Raw genomic sequence first — 24,935 nt, 5'->3', positions numbered from 1 at the left:
CACAGAGTCCAGAGGGTTTGGGGGGGGGCTGGGGGGTTTGGGGGGCCCCAGAGGGGTTTTGGGGAGGGCCCAGAGGGGTTTTGGGGGTCTCAGGGTGACGGCACGCTCAGAAACGCTTCACCACGGGACGACACGAGCGGAGCTGGGCACGGGCACCGAGCTCCCGTGGGGATAAATGGATGGAGAGAGGTATCCATGGAGAGATAGCTCAGATATATATATATATATAAAATAGCTTTTTATTTTATATATATATATATATATATATTTTTGAAGGAATTCCCAGAGAGGGAGGCAGGGCTGCAGCAGGGCTGTGCAAGCGGGCGGGCCCCAGCTCCCAGTTTTGACCGGTTTGGTCCCTTTTCACATGGGAATTACCACGGTGTGAAGCATCCTGGCTGCACTCCCACACCACCCCCTTCCCAAAGTCCCACCCAGATGTTGGCGTGCACATCTGGCAGGAGCAGCCATCGCCCCAAAAGCCATGGGACAGATGGTGGTGCCAGCCTGGTGCCTGCCTGAGCAGCGGCTGGAGCGGTGTGGGGTGTCCGTCCATCTGTCCTCCCATCCACACAAGACCCCAGTCAGGAGCATTCCCCAAAAAAAAAAGTGTTTTTCTGTCATTTTCCCCACCATATTCACTAGCAATGGGCAGATGGTTACTCAGCAATGAGCTCCTGGGCGCTTCCCACAGCTGCAGCTACAAATATATAGATTTTTTTTTTCCTTTTTCTCTTAAACACAATGCATCCATTTTCTTAATATATATATATATATATTATTTTTTTTTTTGGCTGTTATCCCCTCCCTGTGGATAAAATGAGATGGGGGAGGCGCTGGGAGGGGAGAGGGGGGATCAACACAAGAACAAGAGAGAAGCTGGGGCCCACTGGGTGCAGGGTGGCACCCGGGGCCGGGCGCCCGGCGGGGACGTGGGTCGGCATCGAGTGGTGACAGCGTTTCCTTTTAACTGCTGCTCTCTTCATCTGTTTTATTGAGTTTCTTCAGCGTGTCCAGCAGTTTCTGTGGGGTGAGGATGTGCGTGGACCCTGTGGGAGCAGAGGAGAAGGGGTGCAAGGGGATCAGTGATGGTTTGGGAGCCCGGCCCGTCCCCGCTGCCCCGGGTCCCCCTTACCTGGCGGCGCCGGCCCCGCGCCGCTGGAAATGCTTGCGAGGAAATGCAGTCTGTGGGGAGGGGGTGTGGGCTCTGGGGGCATGGAGAACGGGAAAAGGACCAAGAGGAGGAATGGAGGTGAGGGATGGAGCTGGCGGGATGAGGCAGGGGCCGGGAGGAGCCGGTGCAGGGGGGCTGTGGCACTGGGGTCACTGCAGGAGGCACTGCTGGGTGCAGGGGGGGAGATGCAGGGAACAGTTGGCATGGAGGGACCTTCCCCAGGCCCTCCAACCTGCACGGAGCATCCTGGGGACAGACAGGTGGCCAGCAGGGGTGGGACAGGACAAGGAAAATAAGGAAAACCTCCCGTGCTCGGGGGTCCCCCAGCACGGTGCCAGTGGGGGTCCCACCGTGCTGCCCACGCTGGCTCAGCCCCACAGCCACCCTGGCACCGCAGGGACCAGCACACAGGGCATGCTGGGGTGGCACTCACTGCTGAAACCAGCGGGAGCTGAACCCCAGAGCAGGGTTTGAGGGTCTGCAATGCCACGAGGCTCCTGCCTATCCAAGAGCAAACCTGAGCTGAGTGGGACTCCAGCCCCAGGGCACCCCAGAGCTGGGGGTCCCAGCAGTGCCCAGCCCAGGATGGGTGCTGGGGTCTGCCCTGCTGCCCCTCTCCCCCAGCCCTGCTCCAGCCCCGCTCCCAGGGCAGCATTTGGGAGCTCTGTCCCCCCCTCCGTGGGGCAGGCAGGACCCTGACCCCTCCAGCCCTGGTAAGGGGGAGCTCATGGCATGAAGGAGCTGGCCAGGGGACATGGCTGAGGGGTGATGGATGCTTTTCCACCTGGTCGGAGGAACCGCAAGCATTTTCTAATCCGAGAACCCAAGAGACCCCAAAACGACAATTAAAAAAAAGAGGAATGGAAAAAATCAAAGAAAACCCTTCGGGGAGGAAGAGTTTCTTTTTCATTAGTAAGCTGCCTTTACTTGGTTTCTTTGGCTCACTCCATTGCTGGAGCCTGATCCTCAAATGATACCCTAGTGGAGTCCCTGAAGTCGGGGTGCCTCAGGTCCATGAGAAATTTGGTGGGAGTGAGAATGTGAGTAGAACCTGCAGGAGAACAGAGCGGGGCTGACGGCTGCGCCGAGGCTCCCCCCACCACCACCACCAGCAGCAGCTGCCTCTGGGGGGAGGAAGAGGAAGGAGGCAGGCGGAGCCCGGAGCTTGGAGGCGCATGCAGGGGATGGACCCTGGAGAGAGGCGGGGTGAGATGGTGACAGGCAGGATGGAGGTGGGATGGGTGTCCGGTGACAGGGACACAGCTGGGGCAGCAGGAGGGGATGGAGACTGGGATGCTGCTCCCAAGGAGCAGGAGAGATGCCGGGCATGGGCTCCACCAGGCATCAGATCCGATGGTAAAGGACGCCTGCCTGTGCCCTACAGGGTGTGTGAATCCAAGCTGTGCTTCCCACAGGAATTTTAGGCACCTAAGAGCTCCTTGCTGGTAGAGCATCCACTGTGTCCTGTGTGCCTGACCCACAGCTCCCCTGGGAGCAGAGATGGGAGCTGGCCCCGACCCTGAAAAACCTGGTTCCTGTTTGCACCTCTCTTCATTTTGCACTTTTCTTCCTGTAACGACCCCAAAACCGAGGAGCAATCCAAGCTGCCAAACCTCCTCCCCTCTCAGCCAGCCCTGCTCAGACAACACCAGCCAGGAGACGTGAAAAAATGGAAGCAAAAATGAGGATGTTTGGAGTGACACAACCCAGATGGGGAAAGAGGGGACACACAGGGGGTGACAAGAGATGTCCGGAGAAAACCCTTCCGCAGAGTTCCAGCTCCCGCGGGCTCTGGAGCCGGGGATTTGCGGGATGGAGTGGGATGAGCAGCCAGCAGGAGGGGCCAGCCCCGGGCCACACTCACCTATTAGCACCTCCCACTTGCCGCTGGCTTGTGTCACCTCGTAGGCGCAGCGCATCTCGTTCATGCTCACCCCGCCCAGGATGAAGATGATGAGGCGGGGCCCGCTCCGGTACTCGCCGGGGGCCTTGTTCTTGTGCCAGTGGCCGTAGCGGGCACTGAAGAGAGGAAGAGGAGGGTGAAGGACGGGCACCACATCTCGGTTAAATCACACAGACGTTGCTGTTACAGCAGGGCAAGTCAATGTTCCAGTGTACAGTGTTCCAGCCACGAGTGCTGCTCGCTGTTACAGGGAGGGAAACTGAGGCACGGGATGGCTGGAGGGAAACTGTGGCACCAGGTGTCCACAGGGAAAACGAGGAATGGGATTCCTAAAGGGAAACTGAGGCACGGGATGTCTGGAGGGAAACTGAGGCATGTTGTGTCCAAGGGAAAATGAGGAATGGGATTCCTAAAGGGAAACTGAAGCATGGGATTCCTACAAAGGAACAGAAGCATGGGATGCCTGGAGGGAAATTGAGGCACAGGATGGCTGGAGGGAAACTGAGGCACCAGGTGTCCAAAGGGAAAATGAGGAACGGGATTCCTAAAGGGAAACTGAGGCATGGGATTCCCACAGGGAAACTGAGGCACGAGATGCCTGGAGGGAAGCTAAGGCATGTTGTGGGCAAAGGGAAAACGAGGAATGGGATTCCTACAAAGGAACAGAAGCACGGGATGTCTGGAGGGACACTGAGGCACAGGAAGCCATGGGGGAAACAGAGGCATGGGCTGCATGAAGGGAAAGTGAGGCAAAGGGAAACTGAGGCATGGGATTCCTAAAGGGAAACTGAGGCACAGGATGCCTGGAGGGAAACTGAGGAATGGGATACCCCGAGGGAAACTGAGGAATGGGATGCCTGAAGGGAAATGGAGGCACAGGATTCCCAAAGGGAAACACAGACACAGGATATCTGTAGGGAAACTGGAGCACAGGATGCCTAAGGAAAAATGGAGGTACAGGGTGCCTGAAGGGAAACTGAGGCACAGGATGCCCGAAGGACACTGAGACAAGGGATTCTTAAAGGGATACAGAGGCACTGGCTGCCTGGAGGGAAACAGACCCAGGGTGCCTCAAAGCAATGCAGACATGAAGTGCCTGAGGGGAAACTGAGGCACAAGGCCTCCAAGCAGCTCCCAGAGCTGCTGCTGGCTGCAGCCCCTGGGGCTGTGTGGGATGGATGGTGACAGTGACCAGGGGGGCACAGACAGGGCAGGGGGGCACCCACCTGACGGCAGTGGTGCTGAAGGAGGCGGAGGAGCGGGTGGAGATGTACGGGTAGTGCTTGGTGTCCAGCTTGTCATCGATGGCATCCTGGGGACAGAGAGCCACAGGCTCGGGGTCAGCCAGGAGCCAGGCACAGCCCCAGGCCCCACAGCCCCTCTGGAGGCTGTGCCCAGGATTCCCTTCTTGAGACGCTCAGGAGCAGGTGCAGAGCTGGAGGCTCCAAGCTTGGGATCCCCCTCCAGCACGAGGCACCCGCTGCCAGTGTCAGTGTCACCCAGTGTCACCCAGTGTCACCCAGTGTCACCCAGTGTCACTGTCACCTGGGACACCTTGCTGAGGTGCTGCTGCCCTGGGCAGGCCCCTCTGTCCTGGGGGTGAAGCCACCCTGTGGGGGGGTTGTGGCAGAGGAGAACATGAGCTCTGTGCTTTTGGGACCCGAGGGAGCTGTGGCTCTGCTGGTCTGAGCCAGGGCTATCCCAGTGCAGAGCTCCTGGCACAGCTCCTGAGGACACACAGACACAACTGTACAGAGCCATGCCTGTCCCCTGGCTCTGCTGGGACGTGGACAAGGCTTTGACAAGGCCACCCAACCTTGGTGGCCACGGTGGCACACACACAACCAGCCAAATTGTTACTGCAATTGTAATCCAGGGATGCTGGCAAGCCTGCTTAGGGCCATGAACACTGAGGGGAGACCTCAGTGCAGTCTGAAACTTCCTCAGGAGGGAAAGAGATGGGGCAGGCACTGATCTCTGCTCTGGGCCAGGGACAGGAGCCAGGGCACGGCTGGGGCTGGGCCAGGGCAGCTCAGGCTGGAGCTCAGGGCAAGGTTCTTCCCCCAGAGGGTGCTGGCACTGCCCAGGCTCCCCAGGGAATGGGCACGGCCCCGAGGCTGCCAGAGCTCCAGGAGCCTTTGGGCAGCGCTGCCAGGGATGCCCAGGCTGGGCTTGCTGGGACAGGGGCTGGGCAGGGACAGGGGCTGGCCTGGGGGATCCCTTCAGTCCCTCCCAGCTCAGGACATTCTGTGCTGCTCTGATTCCCTCAGTCCATGCAGCACCAGCTGAGTTTCCCATCCCTTTTCAGCAAGGGCAGCCCCTGTCCCCCACAGGCAGTGATTGAACCCCAGGCTGTGCTCCTGTTCCTCCCTGCCAGAACTGGGGCACCAGGGTGGGGTTGTTGGGGTGTCTGTGCAGGGCCAAGAGTTGGATTTGATATTCCTTGGTATCCCTTCCAACTGTGATTCTGTGCACCCTACCTGGGGCCAGGAAAGCCTCCCAAAACATCCCAACTGTGCTGCACCCCCAGGCAGGAGCAGCCTGGAGGACACACGTCCAGAGAGGCGTCAGGATCTGGGCTGGGAGCACCCTGCTCTGTGCTGGTCCATTCCTGGGTGGCTCTGTGGCCCCCTGCCCTGTCCCCAGGCCTGTCCTGGCTGCTGGCTCACCTCCATGATGTCCTTGATCACCGGGGTCCACCGGGACAGCTGGTAGGTCTGCTCGCTGATGCGCTCCTTGCGCTCTGGCTTGCTCCGGCGGCGCAGCGTGGACTGGGCACAGAGCACAGGGACACCCTGAGCCACAGCAGCCCCAGGGACAGCCCCAGGGGGACAGAGCACAGGGGCAGGGGCAGGGGAGGAGCACACTCACGTCTGTGATGATGGGCACCCCGAGGTGGGCCATGTTGGTGATGATCTCGCTGTCCTCTGCCGGGATCTGAGCATGCTGGATCAGCTTGTTCAGGTTCTCCTCGGTGATTCCTGGCAATGCAACAGGGGGTGTTCTCCTCAGGAATGTCTCACTGAGGGGACAGAGCCCCTCTGCTGCCACCTTAGGACACTCAGCCCAGTCAGGGAGGCAGAGCTGGATTGTCCTGGCCAAACCTGGATGTGCCTGCCCACACGTCCTCACCGTTCTTCAGGAAGATGTAGAGCAAGATGATGCGGATCTTGTCATAGGTGCTGACATTGCCATCCAGCAGGATGGGGACAATGGCCCTCATGGGGTCCTTGATCTTCTCACCTTCAGCATCGGTGCCCATGGCCAGGTCCTGCAGGGAACACGTGCTCAGCACCACCCCATGCTGGGAGGGTGGAGCTGCACCCCCATGGTTCCATGGCAATGTGGGGAGATGTTTGGTACCTGCTCAACTCGGCACAGCTTGTCCACAGTGCCCTGGTAGTGCTTCATGCAGTCCTCAGCCAGGTGCAGGTGGGTGGAGTACTGGGGACACAAGAGTGGTCACCCCTGCAGGGCTGGCAGCAGCTCAGGGTCCCTGTGCCACCACCCGTGGCCAGGGGAGAGCTGCCACCTCCTCTCCCTCAGTCACTGAACACACATTGTCCCCTCCCCTTACCTTGCTCAGCTCCTTCTGGTACTGTGGCATCTTCTTCAGCATCTGGGACAGGTCCCTCATGGTGGTCTGTGAGGGAAGGGGACATGGTCACTCACCCTCAGGGACCTGGGGGCCACCAGCAGGGAGGGGGTGACCCTGCCAAGGACTTCTGTCCCCATGTGAGCCCCCCATGGGGGTTTGGTGACACCTGATGTGTCACTGCCAGGTCTCCTCCCCTGAAGCTGAGGCAGGAGGGGTGTGCAGCTCTGCAGACTGGGCTGTGGTGGGGAGAAACCTCCTGAGGATCTTCTGGGAGCCTCGTGTGCCTGGCTGGGGCTCAGATGGTCCCTTCAGCTCCGGGCCACCTTTACAGCTTACTGCCACCAGGGTCCCCTCACTGCCACCAACTCAGGGAACGGGGACAGAGCAGCTGCTGAGGGAGGTGCACAGACCCTGTGCTGGGCCAAACTGATCTCTGGGTGCAGAGCTCTCCCACAGCACCCCATTTCCCAGCACACTGATCCCTGGGTGCAGAGCTCTCCCAAGCACCCCATTTCCCAGCACACTGATCCCTGGGTGCAGAGCTCTCCCAAGCACCTCATTTCCCAGCACACTGATCCCTGGGTGCAGAGCCCACCCACAGCACCCCATTTGCCATCAAACTCATCTTTGGGTGCAGAGCTCTCCCACAGCACCCCATTTGCCATCAAACTGATCTCTGGGTGCAGAGCTCTCCCAAGCTCCCCATTTCCCATCAAACTGATCTCTGGGTGCAGAGCTCTCCCAAGCACCCCATTTGCCATCAAACTGATCTCTGGGTGCAGAGCTCTCCCACAGCACCCCATTTCCCAGCACACTGATCCCTGGGTGCAGAGCTCTCCCACAGCACCCCATTTCCCAGCCCCACGTGTAGGGCTGGCACCCCACAGCCATCTCCCCCCACCAGGAACCTGACCACCCTTCTTCCTTGGCACAGTGTCCCCAGGAGACCCCACCACCTGCCAGCCCGTGGCTGAGCCTGTCCCCAGCTGGGTGGCTGCACCAGGTCACCTTGTCACCCGTGTTCATCCTCTTGCTGGAAGAAAACTCCTTCAGGGACCGGGTCACCTCCCTGGAGAGAGGAGGAGAGCAGAGCTGTGACTGGAGAGGGTCCCTCACAGAGGGCTGGGTGACAATGCCAGGCCAGTGTCCCAGCCAGGCAGCAAACCAGCCCCAGGGCCACTCACTGGGACACCTCGGCGATGTGTTTGTGGCGCAGGGTGACCCACAGGTCGTCATCCTCATCCAGGAGAACCTCCTTGATGCGGGCCTCACCAATGCCACTGGTCTCGTACCTGGGGTGAAGAGAGGGGTGTCACACAGGGGACAGGGCTGAGGGCACACACAGCCCCCTCACTGCTGGGTTTGGGGAGATGGGGGACGTGAGGGTTCTTCCTGGCTGTGCCAGCAGCAAAGTGATTTCAACTGGCATTGACCTCTTCCCCTCTTGGACCCCTTCAACTTCTAAATGTTGGGAAGGGGCTGAGGGCTGAAGGGTGGGAAGCCCTTTTAGTGCCTGTCCTGCCCACCAGGGCTGCCAGAGTGCAGCACTGGTGTCCCCAATGGAGGCCTTGTGGAGGATGGCAATGGACGGAGAACCCAGTGGATGAGGAACTTGATTGGTGGGGGACCCAGTGGATGAGGAACCCAATGGATGGAGAACCCAGTGGATGCAGGACCCAATGGATGGAGAACTCAATGGATGGAGAACCCAATGGATGGAGAACCCAGTGGATGGAGAACCCAGTGGATGGAGAACCCAGTGGATGGAGAACCCAGTGGATAGAGAACCCAATGGATGGAGAAGCCAGTGGATGCAGGACCCAAGGGATGCAGGACCCAGGGGATGCAGGACCCAGGGGATGCAGGACCCAGGGGATGCAGGACCCAGGGGATGAGGAATCCAATGGATGGAGAATCCAGTGGATGGAGAACCCAGTGGATGCAGGACTCAAGGGATGCAGGACCCAGTGGATGGAAAACCCAACGGAAGGAGAACCCAGTGGATGCAGGACCCAATGGATGGAGAACCCAGTGGACGGAGAACCCAATGGATGAGAAATCCAATGGATGGAGAACCCAGTGGATGGAGAACCCAGTGGATGGAGAACCCAGTGGATAGAGAATCCAATGGATGGAGAACCCAGTGGATGCAGGACCCAGTGGATGCAGGACCCAGTGGATGCAGGACCCAGTGGATGCACGGATGCTGAGCTCCCAGCTGCTGCCCTAGGAGTGGCCTCAGGGGTGTCACAGCGGGCTGGGGTCCCTGCACTCACTTGTAGACGTCGTTCTCGATGGGCAGCAGGTCGTAGCTCATGGCCTGGAAGGTCAGCTCGTGCAGCACCGGCGACGCGGGGTCAAAGCCGCGGTCCAGGATGAGCAGCTGGGAGCGAGCCTTGTCTGGACCCTGTGGACACAGCAGAGCCATCAGCACCGCCCAGGGGCTCCCTCAGCCCCACAGCTGCTCTGGGGCTGCTCTGGGCTCCCCACTCAGGGCCTGTGGCTGCCACAGGGCAGAGCTGGAGCGGGACTGCAGGAGTGAAGCATCACCTCCCTGCTGCCAGCAGCGCTCACCTCACCCATGGTGGGGTCATCAGCCTTGTAGGCATCCAGCTTGTCCTGGATGAGCTGTGCCAGCATGGCATTGTCCTTGTAATCCCTGGGGAGGCAGGGGACAGGTCAGCCCCACAGGGGACAGCATGGGGAGGAGATGTTGGCTGCCCCGTGCAACATCCTTGGCTCATGGGAGAGCAGGGAGCCCAGCAGGTTTTGTTGTGCACTCCCAGCTCTCCTCAACGAGCTCCACTCTGCCTTGGTGCCACTCAGATTGCAGGGAGCCAACCCCCCCAGCTGCCCAGATCAACTCTGAGCCTGTTTACACTGAGCATGGCTGTCTGTCTGTCCGTGCCACCCCATGCTCTGACCAGCACTGGGCACAGCAGCCCCTTCCATGCCCCTGGATGCCCACACTGGTCCCATCCCTACCCCTGGATGCCCACACTGATCCCATCCATGGCCCTGGATGCCCACACTGATCCCATCCATACCCCTGGATGCCCACACTGATCCCATCCCTGCCCCTGGATCCCCATCCTGGCGCCATCCCTGCCCCTGGATGCCCACATTGATCCCATCGTGCCCCTGGATGCCCACACTGATCCCATCCATACCCCTGGATGCCCACACTGATCCCATCCATGCCCCTGGATCCCCATCCTGGCCCCATCCCTGCCCCTGGATGCCCACACTGATCCCATCCCTGCCCCTGGATGCCCACACTGATCCCATCCCTGCCCCTGGATGCCCACAGCTGCCCCATCCATACCCCTGGATGCCCACACTGATCCCATCCCTGCCCCTGGATGCCCACACTGATCCCATCCCTGCCCCTGGATGCCCCCACCTGCCCCATCCCTGCCCCTGGATGCCCCCACCTGCCCCATCCCTGCCCCGGGGTGCCCCGCTGGCCTCACCCGCGGTACCGCACGGCTGGGTACTCCTTCAGGGTGGCACAGAGCGTGGCAATCTGCTCTGCCAGGCGCTCCAGGATCGGGTTCTTCATCTGGGCCTTGTGTGGGCTGTAAAAGCTTTGGAAGGAGTCAGCTGAATCCAGAGAATAAACCTGGGGGTGCAGAGGCAGGGAGGTCAGAGGGGAGGGGTGTCTGCAGGAGAGCTGCCCTACCCCAGCTGGGTTTGGAAACCAGATTCATGCCCAGATGGACCCAGCTGAGCCTGGGACCAGGCAGCTGGAGCTCAGAGATGCTCAGGGCATCCCTCAGAATTCCCAGCTCCAGCTCCATGGTAGGATCCCTATCCATGTGTCCCTCCCAGCTGAGCAGAGCAGGCAGAAGACCCCTGCCCTCAGCAGTCACCTGCTCCCAGGCAGGGAAACAGAGACCAAGCAGAAACACACAGCTCCCCAGCTGTGCCCCCAGTAAAAACCACCTGAAGGTGCCAAGGGTCACTCCCTAGGAATGCTGAGCATGGAAGGGTTAATGGCACCCAGCAGGTCTGCCCCCGGGTCCCTTTGTCCCCAGCAGGGGCAGATGGCCCAGGGCCAGCTCCCTGGTGCCCTTGGCTGGTGGCAGAGCTGGCCAGCACAGCTGTGGGCACGGGGCCAAGGCACAGCACCTGCTAAATCCCCCATGGGATCAGCCCAGGAAGGCATCTGAGGAGACAGGGAGGGAGCAAGGAGCCAGCTGGGGGTGCAGGGCTGTTACACAAACCCTGTGGGCTGCAGAGGGACCTGCAGCCCCTCCTGGCCACCCCCCAGCCCAGCCCAGGCTCACCTGGGACTCGGAGGGGAGGAAGGCAATGTTGATCTCAGTCAGGGTTTTGATGACCTTGGCGGCGCGGGATTTCACCAGCTCATTGAAGAGGGCGTCAGGACAGGCTGTGAGGGGAGGAGGAGGAGGAGGAGGAGGAGGAGGGTGGTGCTCAGCATCTCTCCATCCCTCACCCCTCACCACTCCCCACCCCTCTGGGTACTCACAGTCAGTGAAGAAGACGTGGGCAGCTCTGTACTTGGAGGTGGGAGGATCCTTGAAGTCGTTGATGAGGGAGTGGATGGACTGCAAGAGAGAGGGAGCAGCTGGGCTGGGCAGGATGGCACTGAGAGCCTCCCTCCTGCTCAGGGCAGGCTCTGCACCTCCATCCCATCACCCTGCTGGCACCACTGTGTCAGAGCTCAGTGCATCCCTCTGGGTGTTGGAGCTCAGTGCATCCCTCTGGGTGTCAGAGCTCAGTGCATCCCTCTGGGTGCCCAGAGTTGCTGAGGACCCTGCTGGGGGGCTCAGAGACCCTGGCACACAGCCCAGAGCACCTGGGGATTGGATTGTGACCCCTGGAGCAAGTTACTGGTTTTGTATGAGGACATGAAAGTCACAGAAGTTTGAATGGTGTAATAATAAAATGATCACAGGGTGAAAATGTAGATTTTAGGATTTTTGGTATGGGGCTTTTGGGGACAAGATGGAGGAACTTGGGCGTGTCCAGCCTTTCTTCTTCTTCTTCTTGGTCTCCATTTTCTGCGGTGATGCTGGCACTTTGGGATTGGTTTAGAGTAGAAGTGCACTGTCTAACACAGGTGATGGGTACTGGAAAGTAATTGTAAATATGCTATATTTAGAGTAGAAGTTCACTGTCTAACATGGGTGATAGGTATGGGGAATTAAGTGTCAATATGTTCTATGTAGTTTGTAGTATAAAAGGACAACACCACCTCGGGGGTGGTCAGAGTGCCTGTGGCTGCCCTGCTGAGCAGATCTCAGCTGGGCAGAAAGAAAATTTTATAGATAAGAATTAATAAACAACTTCAAGACTGAAAACTGAAGAGTCCAGGCTCGTTCTTCAGCCGTGTGGGCCGAAACAGAGACACCCTGCACATCTCAGGACAGCAATTAACAACCAAAAACCCGAGAAACTGGAGCCAGGATGCTCCCCATGGGCACAGCTGCCCCTGCCAGACCTCACCTGTCCCTGTGCCCTGCATGCACTCACCTTCTCAGAGGGGGTGATGAGGTACACGGCCTCCAGGCTGGGCAGCGGCTCCCGGCGCTTGTTGATGTCTTCTACAACTTGGGGGGAGAACAGGGACCAGGGATCAGGGCAGGGGGGCTGTGGGCAGGGCTCTCAGCCACACAGGGCTGCTGGACACCCCGTGGTGCCTGGATATCCCACAGCCATTGGATTCCCTATGGCAGCCCCTCCACAGCCAAACACCCCCAGCCACTCATCCCTGCCCACCCATCCCAGCCCTGCTGGAGCTGTGGGTGTGGGCAGCTGCCCAGGTCCCAGGGGATCTGTCTGTGCTCCTGTTCCCTTAGTTTATCCTCACATCCCCCTTCACCTGAGCTCTGCTGTCCCAGGCAAAACCCCACCATCCCCAGCACCTCCCAGGATCCAGGCTGGCATTTCCTTCTCCTTCCCAGGTGTTGCAGGGAGCTATTTCATTATCAGGCTGATGAAAACCAACACCTGGTCCCCTCCTGGAACTGAAGGGCTGCCAGGAGACAAGGTGTTCTGGCTGCTCCAGCCCCAGCAGGCAAGGAGGCACCTGTGGAACCCCAGCCTGGCACCAGGAGCCGTCCCCAGGCCATGGGAGCTGGAGTGGCTCCATCCCAAGTGGGATAGGGCTGGGTGGGGGCTGTGCCAACCTCCCTGTGCCAGCCTGGAGATGCATTTGTGGGTGTCCTGGTGCCCAGGGAGATTTGGCCTTTCCCACAGGGAATGTGGAGGCAGGGAGGGGGAACTCACTGGTTATGCCCTCTGTCATAATGTCGGTCATCTTGCAGCAGGACGAGAGCATGCGCATGCTCAGCTGGTCCACCACCAGCACCTGGGGACAGGAGAGCACCCTGTGAGCACCCTGTGAGCACCCTGTGAGCTGGGGCTACAGCAGGACCCTCCCCACCCTGCCCCTTCCCTGCTTCCTCCCCTCCAGGCCCTCCCTGGGTTCAGTGCTCACCTTCCATTCCCCCTTCTTCTTCACTTTCCGGATCACATCGTGCATAATCTCTGCAAGAAAGGGGATGTGGGCAATGGTGAGACCCCAGTGTCCCCCCCCACAGCACCCCAGGGCCTGCAGGGGGGGCACCAAACCCCCACCCCCGTGCAGGGTCACCCTGTGCCACTCACACTGTGCCCTGACTGGGGATGGAGGAGGGGATGGGGGTGCTGTTGGGGTGCCCAGGCAGGGGTGGTCACCCCCATCCCCTGTTTTCTCTCGTGCCTGGCACTCACAGACAGCCCCCAGGCTGGCTGGGGGGTCCCTCTGGGGAGCCTGGGGACAGCCCCACAAGGTTCAGCCCTAATCCAAAGTGCTGGGAAAACAACAGCAGCTTAAGAGCTCCTTTTAGAAACAAGAATCAAGCGGCCTGAGCCTGTTCCTTGTAATCCCTCACAATCCCATTTCACCTCCCGTGGCTGCTGGGCTTATGCAACCAGGCAGGACAGCAGCACCCCAGGAGCACCCACCCCAAATTCCCCTGCTCCTGCCCCAGGCAGCTCCCAGGGACATTCAGGGACTGTGCAGGTGGCAGTGGGACAACCTTTGGGGTTGGGCTGCAGGAAGGGGGGGTTCAAGCCTTGCCCTGCTGCCAGTGCTGCCCAAACATCAGGTTTGGGGGAGAGAGGTGCCCCCCAAACCCTGCAGGTCCCCTGTGACCCAGGTGTGTGAAGCTCTGTCCCTCACAGAGCTGGGCCTGAGGAAAGGAGTCAGTGCCAAGTCCTCACACAGCATTTCCCCTGGATTTCATCCCTGCAGGGTTTTGCTCTGAGGCCCTGCTCCCAGGGACAGGGATGGAAATGCCCAATACAAAGCCAGTTAAGGAACATCTCTGAGCTAGAAAACAGAGGTGTGAGGGTGTCACCCTGCCAGCCTCAGCCCTGGGAGCTTCCCTGTGGGTCACCCCAAGGCTGCTGCTGCTTCCCTGGGCAAAGCCCAGCAGGGTCCAGAGCTGGCACCGGTGCCAACAGGGATAACATAGGAGCCTCTGAGTGCTGCTGTCTGTCTGTCCTGCTGCAAAACCTGCAGAAAACAGCCATTCCTACCACTGCAAGGTAGGAATGCACATCCATCACTTTCCCTGCCTAAAGGTGCCCTTAATACATAAATAAATAAACAAATGAATCTGCCTGCAGGGAGCCCCAGGAGGACACTGGCCTTGCCCTTGGTCACATCCTTTGGCCTCCCCATGGGGACAGGAGGTGCAGGGCAGCTCCAGGCTGGGAGGGGGGAGGGAGGGTGCCTGGGTACCTGAACTGTGCCCACGTGTGCTGCCCACCTGCACCCACCAAATGCAGCAGGAATGGTCCTGTGTGGGCAGTGAGGGCTGCCTGTGCCCCCCAGTGCTGCTCCCTGCACCCTGAGAGCAGGGCACAGCTGGGAAGGAGCTGTGCCAGCACATCCCTGCTCCTCCTGCCATCACTCACTTGGCTCCTGCCCCAGAGCGAGGATCCAGCAACAACAGCACTGTCTGCAGGGCAGCACCGAGGCTCCATCTATCTTCATCCCATCCCACAGCTCCATCCTCATCCTATCCCATCCCACAGCTCCATCTTCATCCCATCCCACAGCTCCATCCTCACCCCATCCCATCAGCTCCATCTTCATCCCATCCCACAGGCTCCATCTTCACCCACCCCATCAGCTCCATCTTCATCCCATTCCACAGCTCCATCCTCATCCTATCCCATCCCACAGCTCCATCTTCATCCCATCCCACAGCTCCATCCTCATCCTATCCCATCCCACAGCTCCATCTTCATCCCATCCCACAGCTCCATCTTCATCCCATCCCACAGCTCCATCTTCATCCCATCCACAGCTCCATCCTCATCCTATCCCATCCCACAGCTCCATCCTCATCCTATCCCATCCCACAGCTCCATCTTCATCCCACCCCACAGCTCCATCCTTATCCTATCCCATCCCACAGCTCCATCTTCATCCCATCCCACAGCTCCATCCTCATCCCATCCCATCCCACAGCTCCATCCTCATCCTATCCCATCCCACAGCTCCATCCTCATCCTATCCCATCCCACAGCTCCATCCTCATCCTATCCCACAGCTCCATCCTCATCTTATCCCATCCCACAGCTCCATCCTCATCCCATCCCATCCCACAGCTCCATCCTCATCCTATCCCACAGGCTCCATCCTCAACCCATCTCATCAGCTCCATCATCACCCCACCCCATCAACTCCATCTTCATCCCATCCCACAGCTCCATCCTCACCCCACCCCATCAGCTCCATCCTCACCCCACTCCATCAGCTCCATCCTCACCCCACCCCATCAGCTCCATCTTCATCCCATCCCACAGCTCCATCCTCATCCTATCCCATCAGCTCCATCCTCACCCCACCCCATCAGCTCCATCCTCATCCCATCCCATCAGCTCCATCTTCATCCCATCCCACAGCTCCATCCTCATCCTATCCCATCAGCTCCATCCTCACCCCACCCCATCAGCTCCATCCTCATCCCATCCCATCAGCTCCATCCTCATCCCATCAGCTCCATCACCCCACCCCACAGGCTCCATCTTCACCCCATCCCATCCCCCAGTTCCATCCCAGTAAAGCCCAGTAAAGCCCTGCTGGTGCACCATGGAAGGGGTCAGCAGAAAGCAGCAGCCAGGAAGAATTCCTGCCCCTCCCTGCAATGAAATTCCAGCTGGGCAAGAAGGACAGGGAAGGAAGGACAGAAGGAGGCTGGGAGGAGCATCCTGTGGCCCAGGGGATGGTGTTCCCGTGGGAGAAGAGGGCCCAAGGACAGGAGATCCCAAAAAAGGCTCCCAAAGTGCTGCCTCAGCCTCCCAGCGTGTCCTGGCAGGGGCAGCAGCTGCAGGGACACTGTGGCTGTGTGGGACACCCTGTCCCTGCTGCACAGGGATGGGCTGGATGGATGGAGGATGTTTGAGGGGGGAGCACCTGCCTGGCTGCACACAGTGCTGCCACATCCCCAGCCCCACCCTGGAACCAGGATGGGCCTCTCAGGGCAGGAGCTGGGCACCTCAAAGGGTAATTTCTATGAGCTTGGTAGGTTTAGGGGGTCAGCCCCTAAATCCCTGGTCCTTGGGCACACTCATTACCTACACTGATGTCCTCTCCTGCCCTGGGTCAGATCTGACTCCAAATTTTGGCTCTTCCACAAAATTTTGGCTCTTCTGAGCCGGCCAGAGCCACCTCAGAGCCCAGGCAGGGTCAGGAAAGAGGCAGATCCACAGAGCATCCTCCAAAGAGCTCCAGGGTCCTGCCAAAGGGCACAAACTTGAGCAAAAGCTGGAGACTGGTGTCACATTTAGGGAGATGTGGCCATGACATTCCCCTCCTGGTGTTCCTGCAGCAGCCACTAAAGCCCAGCTCAGGGAGAGTGCTCTGCACTCCCAGGGGAAATGGGAGATCCTCCCCAAGGGTCTCAAGCCATGCTCAGTGCCCTCCCAGAAGTGCTGCTCTCCCTCCACATCAGCAGGCCAGATGTTGCTGTCCATGTCCTCAAACATCTGGCCAGAGAGGGTTTCTAGGATCTAACATCATTTGGTGATGCTCACAGCCAAGTTTTTCATCTTGGAGATAAAACCAGGCTTTTCCCTCTGCTGTGTCTCAGGATCTGTCAGAACCCAGGACATTCCCCTGGCTGCCCTGGAGCACTCCAGACCCTGGCAGGGGGCTCAGGACCTTGGCACAGAGTCAAAGACACCTGGGCCTTTGATTTTAGCCCATGCAAACAATTCCCAACTGTGTGTGAGGAGTTACAAGCCACAAGGGCTTGAGTAGAATGATAGTGAATTTATCACAAGGTGAAAAAGTAGAATTTTAGAGTTTTAGAATGGAGGTTCAAGAAGCAAGATGGAACAATCTGGGTGTGTTCTGTCCTTCTTCTCCTTCTTGTCCTCCATCTTCTGCTGTGATGGTGACACTTTTTGATTGGTTTAAAGACATTTAAAGTCTTTATAGCCTTCCACAAGTCAAAGTCTAACATAAGTGGTAAGTATTAGAAAATTATTGTAAATAAAGCACACATAGTTCTTAGTATCAAAAGTTAACACCACCCCAAGGGCAGGGACTGTGCCACAACCTGAGCTGCTGGATCTCAGCAGGTCAGAGAAAGAATGGAATAGATAAGAAAAAATAAACAACCTTGAGAAGCAAAACCAACACATCTCAACTTCTTCTTCAGTCGCAAAACTAAAATAAAAACAACTTTCTAATACCTCCAAAGTCATCTCAACCACAGAAAGCCGAGAGGGATCCCAAATCCCAGGGCAGCTCTGGAGAGCTGGATCATGGAAATCCATGAACCCATGGAATGAGGGTGAGGTTTGCTGGGGTGCCACTTCTCCTCAAAAGCTGTCAGCCTGCATCTCCAGACACACGTTTGGCTTTGGGTTGGCCTGGCAACTGCATTTGTGCTGCTTCATTAACTCATTGCTCAAGCCAGTGTGAATGCTGCACTGATCCCAGCACGGAGTGGAGCACGTCCCCAGCTCCAAACAGCCCCAGCTGGGGCTCTGCAGGTGCCCCCCCAAATAAAACAGGCAGCAGGGAGCCCAGGGTGGCAGGGACGGCCCTACACAGCCACCAGCACCACCCAGCACAAGGGAATCACTGAGAGGAGACAAAGCCCAGCTGATGTCCCTCAGCATGGCTAAGAACCATCCAGGGATGACCTGAGTCTGGCCACTGCTGTCCCCAGAAGCCAAACAAGTCTCAAACAACCTCCCCTGCAGCAGCCCAAGTCCTGAACATCCATTTTTCCCATTGGATTATGCCTGGAAGCCCTCAGCCTTCCTGGAGGACACATTTCTCACCCAGGAACCCAGGGATTAGTCCCAGCCATGTGTTTAACTCCTCCTTTTCCTGTTTGCACTGCCTCATGAAGGGTGCCCACATTCATCCCTGCTGGGCAAAGCCTTGGGAGAGCTGCACAGCCCAGGGAGGAGGAGGAGGATGGAGACCTGGAGCTCTTGAACTCTGTAGAAGTTGAGTAACACAGCCAGAAGTGAAAAAGGGAAATGAAATGCACAATCACACCCATGAGGCCTCTGAGTGCCCTGCAGGAACAGAGGAAAATTCACGAGGTTTGCACTGCAGGATCAGGCACAGGGCGATGGCAGGGGTGACCTGCAGGGCTGAACTGTGCTGATCCTTGTGGGTCCCTTCCAGCTCAGGATATTCTGTGGCAACTCCAGACAATTTCCTTGGGCCTGCACAAGGATCTGGGAGCTGAGCAGAGTTTCCCTGTTTGGGTACAATCAATGAGCCCCAGCCCTTCAGGTCCCTGCTGAAGGCACCACCCTTGACCAACACGTGCCCTCTTGCTCCAGATGTTTCCATCCCCAGCAGATGCTGTCCTGGCTGTGGTGCTTCAGTGCCCAGAGGTGTCACAGTGTCCCTGAGGGGAGGTGACCCCCACATCCCTACGTGTGGCCACGACTTTGTGAGCTCGTTCTTCTCTCTGCCTTGAACCAAAACGGAGGAAAACACCAACAAATCGTGGTTCTTTGGTGGGAATCCAGGCTGGGCTGCTCTCCTGTCCCTCAGGGACAGCAGGACAGGCTGGAGGGCATGTGGCTGAGTGCTCCTTGCTGCTCCCTGATCCATCTGATGGGCTCCACAAAAGCCCCTCCGAGCACAGGTGCCCACAGGTGTGTGCACATTGCCAACGTTCTCTCCCATCCTGGGGGATGTGGGAGCCCACAGATCCCAGCACCTTCAGCCCTGCTCTATTTTTGCACTCTCCAGAGCCAAGCTCCTTCCCCGCACTGTGAGTTGGAGGGAGCAGCATCTGCTCCTCAGCGTGAGACCAGAGCCTTGTGATGGTGATGATTCTGCTCTGCAAAGTGTTCATTCTGTGGGAAGAAGGAAGGGATCTCTCTTCCTGGGCCACCTTCTCCTGGAGGTGCAGAGCAATCACACACAAACCTTACTGCTTTTTTTCTTTCTAAAAGGAAAGAGTCTAAATCCTCTCCATTGGTGGCTTTCTGAACCTTCCTGCACATGGTGGGTGGATACAGTCCTGCCAAACTCAGGTTTGTCACTCTTGGTCACCTTCCACGGGCACATATGGGCAGGAGTTTCTCAGCTCCTGGTTCAGAATGGAGACTGAAATTGTTCTGCAATGCCTGAGATGGTGAACACTGAATTTTACAACGATTTTTTCAAGCTTTTCCAACTTCAAGCCAACACCAGAGGTGAGACAGAGCCTGGTGACAAAGCTACAGCCCCAGCTGTGCCCACTCCTGTACCCACACACCAGGCTGGCACCACAGGGACCCTGGAATGTGGGAATTGGGAGGATGGGCTGCTCAGGGAGCCACTGGATTCAGGGTCTGCTCCCACCGTGGTGGGGACAGGGTGCAGACACCTCCTGCTCCTCCCCACCCTCTGGGGTCACAGCTGTGCCCTGTGCAGGCAAGAGGATGCCATGGGCACCCCTCCAATGGCCCCTGGGCCCTTCGCTGCCTCCTCTTCCTCTCGGCCTGGCACGGGCAGCACAGCAGCCACGTGTCCTGGGCACTGAGACAGGCTCAGAACATCCTCCATGAGCAGCATCTGACCCTCCTGGATCCCAGGGCACTGAGACAGGCTCAGAACATCCTCCACAAGCAGCATCTGACCCTCCTGGATCCCCTGGGCACTGAGACAGGCTCAAATCCTCCATGAGCAGCACCTGACCCTCCTGGCTCCCTGTGCCCAGCAGGGGCTGGTGGCAGCCCTAAGGTGCCCCAAACAGCCAGGCTGGCTCAGGTACCAGCAGGCACCCAGGCTGGCAGCAGCCCCAGCCCTGCCCATGCAGGTGCAGCACAACCCAAGCCTGAGTCCCTGAGTCATCCCCAGGCAGGGCTGGACCCTGGAGAGGCCCAGCTGGGGACATGCAGTGATACTGGGCAGTGTCCAGGCTGGATCTGCCCGTGGCCATGGCCCTGGCAGGAGGCACAGGGCAGCTCTGGGGGAGGCTGGGCAGGTGAGGCTGCCCCGTGGGAGGATCACCTGGTGCCCTGGGGGAAAGGTGTTTTCTTGCTGCCTCTGCAAAGTGCTTCCTTATCCCAGGGCTCCTCCTGCCCGGGACAGCACCAGCAGCCAAAGGAGCCTCTGGGGAGGCTGAAGGGCTGCAGGGGTTTGGATCCACCATGGAATCACATCCAGCTGTGTGTCCTGGTGTCCTGTGCCAGCCCAGAGCAGTGGCAGGTGCTGCACAAGTGTCACCCCTGCAGCAGGGCCTGTCTCTCCTGGCTGCTGACACTTCAGTGAAGTAAAACCAGCCTCCTCCTCCTCCTCACTGCAGGCTGCTGCAGGAGAAGGTGGCCCTGAGAAGATCCAAGGGGGCACGAGAGGTTTGGAGAGATGTGCATCAGTGAGAGAGGTGAAGATTTGGGGATGATGTCCCTGCAGTTGGGGGTCAGATGAAGATTTGGGGATGATGTCCCTGCAGTTGGGGGTCAGATGAAGATTTGGGGATGATCTTTATGCAGTTGGGGGTCAGTGAACATTTGGGGATGATGTCCCTACAGCTGGGGGTCAGATGCAGATTTGGGGGTGGGTGTCCTCAGAGCTGCCACTCTCAGGTGAGATTTTTGCCAACCAGCACCAGGGCAGAGGGGTCAGCTCTCCCTGGGAGGGGACAGCAACACAGCAGGAGGACCTGGTGCTCAGGCATCACCTCTGGGGACAAGCACACTCAGCTCCCAGCCTGTGCAGGCAACAGCCAGTGCAGGAGGACGCAGTCACCGCGGCCGGACACCTCGGGAAGGTGCAGGGACACCCCCAGCACACAGCCCACACCTCTGGGGGTGACAATCTGCTTCTGCCCTTCTCCTCCTGCAGCCCTGGCCCACCTCTCCCCCTGCCTGCCGCCTCCAACCTCATCAGAGGCCTCCAAACCCCGTCCTGTTATGGCACCAGCTGGTCAGAGGAATAATCCGGGTCTGGAGGGAAGCCAGGGCAGAATGCAGCTCGGGAGGGGGGGGCTGGAGGAGCGAGCCATGGCAACGCGGCAGCATCCTCCCCATGCATCCCTCCATCCACCCCATCCTCCCCATGCATCCCTCCATCCACCCCTCCATCCTCCCCATGCATCCCTCCATCCACCCCTCCATCCTCCCCATGCATCCCTCCATCCTCCCCATCCACCCCTCCATCCTCCCCATCCACCCCTCCATCCTCCCCATCCATCCCTCCCTGCATCCCTCCATCCTCCCCATCCACCCCTCCATCCTCCCCATCCATCCCTCCCTTTTCCTGCAGGAAAAGCAGCCCACAGGAGATGTCCTGCCTCAGGGTCAGCCCCAGGCTTGGCTCTCCTGCTCCTCGGGAGCAAACATCTCCTGCAGGAAAACCTCCAGGGAGTGCCAGGCTGGCGCAGCCCAGGAAATCTCGTGCCAGTGCCCAGGGACAGAGCTCCGGGGACCCTGCTCCAACTCTGGGGAGCATTTCCAGCATCCAGCCCCCAAGTCAGCCTGATGCACCGAGCCCAGGAGCTCCCCATGGCGGGCTGAGGAGCACCCAGACCCCTGTGGGGACCCCAGGGTGCCCCCCCGGTGCCACCCTCGCTGCTCTGCAGCATTCTGATGCACAGCGGCGGCTCCCCCCTCGCAGCCACCCACGCGTCCCCGCCAGCCCGGCTCCGGCGCTGCTGCCCGGCTCCACATTCTCATCGCCAGCCGGGAATGATGTTTTGCAGGGAGAGAACGGAGCGGTTTGTCACTAAACCCTGAAGGGGAGGATTAAGTCAGATTTCCCTGATGCTGCCTGGAACCTCTCTCTGTGTCTGTGTGTGTGTCTGTGCCGTCTCCCAGCGCAGAGACAATGAATGGGGATAGGGGACACGCAGTGCCGCTGGTGTCTGTCCCCTCTCGGGCCCTGCCAGGGGTCTGACCCCCTCTTCCCGCATCCCCCCGGGCTGGGGACAGCCCTGTCCCCTCTTGATAGAGCCCAGCAAAGCCCCCGTCCCCATCGCTGCTCCTGCAGCACAGCCACACCGGGACACTGCCCTGCCTCTCCCGTCCATTTTGGGCTCGCAGCCCCGTCCCCGCGGCGGGTGACACCGGCAGGCGACACCGGCAGGGTGGCAGGGCCACGCAGCCACGGGGATCCCCCCCGTGTCCCCCCCTGGCCATCGCCACCCACCCGATCACACCACCGGCCCGGCCGCGCCATCTGCAGCGCCCGCGGGAGGGCGGGGGGACGGCCACGGGCACGGCTGGCACGCCAAAAACAGCCCCAAAACCAGCGAAAAACCCCAAAAAACACCCAGATCCGGCCGCGGCCGGCCACGGTGCCACGGAAATAAACCCTGCGAGAGGCGGGGAGGAGGAGGAGGAGGAGGAGGAAGGCTCATGGCTGCGGGGGGAAGTTCCCACCGGTTCCTGCCCTTTCATTTTCTTCTTTTTTTTTTTTTTTTTTTTTCTCTATAATGCGGAGTTTTTTCGCCTTAATTTCGCCCCGGGGAAAGGAGCGCCCCTCCTTCCTGGTCCAGCCTCGGGTGTTTTTGGAGAACAACCTCCCCCCCGCTTCGTTTCCCCCCGGGAAAATATCGCCTTGCACAGCCGGGAAGGAGGAAGCGGAGCCGGGGACGATGGGGCCGTGCCACCCCCGCGGCTCCCGGCGAGATTCCGGCCGGGAAGGGAGCGGGACCCCCCCGGCAAGGGATGCCCGGGGAGGGGGGACACACACAGGGGCACCCCCGGGCTGCGAGAGCAAAGGCACACCCGCGAAAATAATAATGATAATAATAAGAGGAATAAAAATAATAATAATGCAATAAAGGCCAGCGTTTGAGCGGGATTTGCTGCAGACAAAGCGGGAGGGCCCGGCCTGGCACTGCGCTGGGGGAGGGTTTGGGGGGGTCTGCACCCTTCTGTGTCCCCCCCCTCGGGGCTCAGCCTCCAGGCCCTTCGGGGGATTGGGGGCCACGGGGGGCGAGGAGGGGATAAAACCGAGGGGGGAATAAAACCGAGGGGGGTTCGAACGTCTCCGGCTTCCTTGTCCCCCCCCCGCTTCTCCACCGCCGCCCCGTCACCAATCCCCCCCCTCCCCCAGCACTGCAGAAAAACCCCAAACACCCGCAAAAATTCAACAAACACACCCCGGAAGGTGACAGCACCCCCGGCCCCCCCAGCCCACGACGCCCGCGTGTCCCCACGGGGGTGTCCCGTGTGTCCCCCCCCATCCCCGAGGGTCCGTATTGCGCATCCGCAGCATCCCCCCCACCCCACCCCGGCCGGGGCAGCCCCCCCGCCCCCGCCGCTTCCCCGCGCTGCCCCCCAGCCCCGAACCCCGCGGGGGGCGCGGATCTTACTCTCTCCCACCACAGCCTTGAGTCCGATGGGGGCCATGTCTCGGTGCCGGGGGGGTTCGGGGGGCACCCAGGGGCGCGCACGGCCGGGCGAGGCTGCGGGTGGCGGCGCGGGGATGCGGAGGGCGGAGGGAGGAGGAGGAGGAGGAGGAGGAGGATGGTGGTGGGGGGGTCGGGGGGGCGCGGGGGGGGCGGTGCGGCGCGCTCAGCTGACCGGGGCGGGGCTTGGGAGCTGCGTCATCGGCCACGCCCCGGCCACGCCCTGTCCGGGCCACGCCCCGCGCCGCAGCGCAGCGCCCGCCGGCAGCGCCCCCTGGCAGGCGGGAGCTGGTACTGCAGAGGTGGCAGCTGTGCGCGGACAGGGGGACACGAACGGACAGGGGGGACACAAACAGACAGGGGGACATACACGGACACGGGGCATGAACGAACAGGGGTACACGGACGGACAGGGGGACACGAACGGACAGGGGGACACAAACAGACAGGGGGGACACGGACGGACAGGGGGACACGGACGGACAGGGGGACACGCACGGACAGGAGGACACGAACGGACAGGGGGACATACACGGACACGGCGCATGAACGAACAGGGGTACACGGACGGACAGGGGGACACGAACGGACACGGGGACACACATGGACAGGAGGACACATGAACGGACAGGGGGACACAGACGGACAGGGGGGACACACACGGACAGGGGGACACGGACGGACAGGGGGACACGCACGGACAGGAGGACACGAACGGACAGGGGGACATACACGGACACGGCGCATGAACGAACAGGGGTACACAGACGGACAGGGGGACACAAACAGACAGGGGGACATACACGGACACGGGGCATGAACGAACAGGGGTACACGGACGGACAGGGGGACACGAATGGACACGGGGACACACATGGACAGGAGGACACATGAACGGACAGGGGGACACAGACGGACAGGGGGACACGAACGGACACGGGGACACACACGAACGGACGGGGGGACACACACGGACACAGGGACACGAACAGATACGGGGACACGAATGGACAGGGGGACACGAACAGACCCTCCACAACCAGAGTCACCCACGGACACACAGACAGACCCCCCCATAACCAGAATTAACACAGACACACCCCCGGAATCCCCCACGCACCCCCAGCATCCCCCCCAGACATGCACCCGGTGTCCCCCCGCCCCCAGCACCCCCTGCACCCCACCCTTCTGCACCCCAGGGCTCAGCGGTGCCACCAAAGCTCTGCCAAGGCCAAGCATTGCCCCCTGCCCACGGTGACCCTGGAGGGAACGTGCCCGTCACACCCCTGGGGCTGCACTGGGGAGGGGTGGGTCCCTGGGGTCAGTCAGGTTTATTTCCAGTGAAATCAAATCCGTTTTATTTCCCAGTGAAATCTCATCACACCCAGGGGATCAGTCACTCCTCCAGGCTGGGCA

General features: G+C 59.8%; 1 protein-coding gene across 2 annotated transcripts; it reads right to left on the bottom strand.

Annotated features, from left to right (window-relative positions):
* Positions 1-251: 251 nt before the first annotated feature.
* On the bottom strand, positions 252-23,661 carry STXBP1 (syntaxin binding protein 1). 2 transcript variants are annotated; one of them, XM_077189422.1, is made up of 20 exons: positions 23,484-23,661; positions 13,142-13,191; positions 12,931-13,012; positions 12,175-12,251; positions 11,168-11,246; positions 10,965-11,068; positions 10,149-10,297; positions 9,250-9,334; positions 8,952-9,082; positions 7,860-7,967; positions 7,684-7,744; positions 6,655-6,720; positions 6,441-6,521; positions 6,210-6,348; positions 5,949-6,058; positions 5,747-5,848; positions 4,304-4,389; positions 3,039-3,193; positions 2,102-2,225; positions 252-1,049 (listed from the first exon to the last, which is right to left on the bottom strand). In XM_077189422.1, exons 1-19 carry the CDS (start codon positions 23,518-23,520, stop codon positions 2,116-2,118), a joined length of 1,812 nt encoding a protein of 603 aa, XP_077045537.1. In that variant the 5' UTR covers positions 23,521-23,661; the 3' UTR covers positions 252-1,049; positions 2,102-2,115. The 2 variants fall into 2 exon arrangements, with proteins under 2 accessions (XP_077045537.1, XP_054502391.1); XM_054646416.2 differs by lacking the exon at positions 2,102-2,225 and having other exon boundaries at positions 23,484-23,659.
* Between the last annotated feature and the right edge of the window lie 1,274 nt (positions 23,662-24,935).

The sequence above is a fragment of the Agelaius phoeniceus genome, chromosome 21, assembly GCF_051311805.1.
Source record: "Agelaius phoeniceus isolate bAgePho1 chromosome 21, bAgePho1.hap1, whole genome shotgun sequence".
Taxonomy (NCBI): Eukaryota; Metazoa; Chordata; class Aves; order Passeriformes; family Icteridae; genus Agelaius; species Agelaius phoeniceus.
The sequence above is the reverse complement of the archived record's forward strand: the minus strand, read 5'-3'. Positions and strand labels throughout refer to the sequence as shown.

Coding starts and splice junctions, on each gene's coding strand:
- STXBP1 (XM_077189422.1), bottom strand. CDS start 23,520: ATGGCCCCCATCGGACTCAAGGCTGTGGTGGGAGAGA. Junction 13,192..23,483: donor CAAGGCTGTGGTGGGAGAGA/GTAAGATCCGCG, acceptor CCTTTCTTGCAG/AGATTATGCACGATGTGATC. Junction 11,247..12,174: donor TCATCACCCCCTCTGAGAAG/GTGAGTGCATGC, acceptor TCTCTCTTGCAG/TCCATCCACTCCCTCATCAA.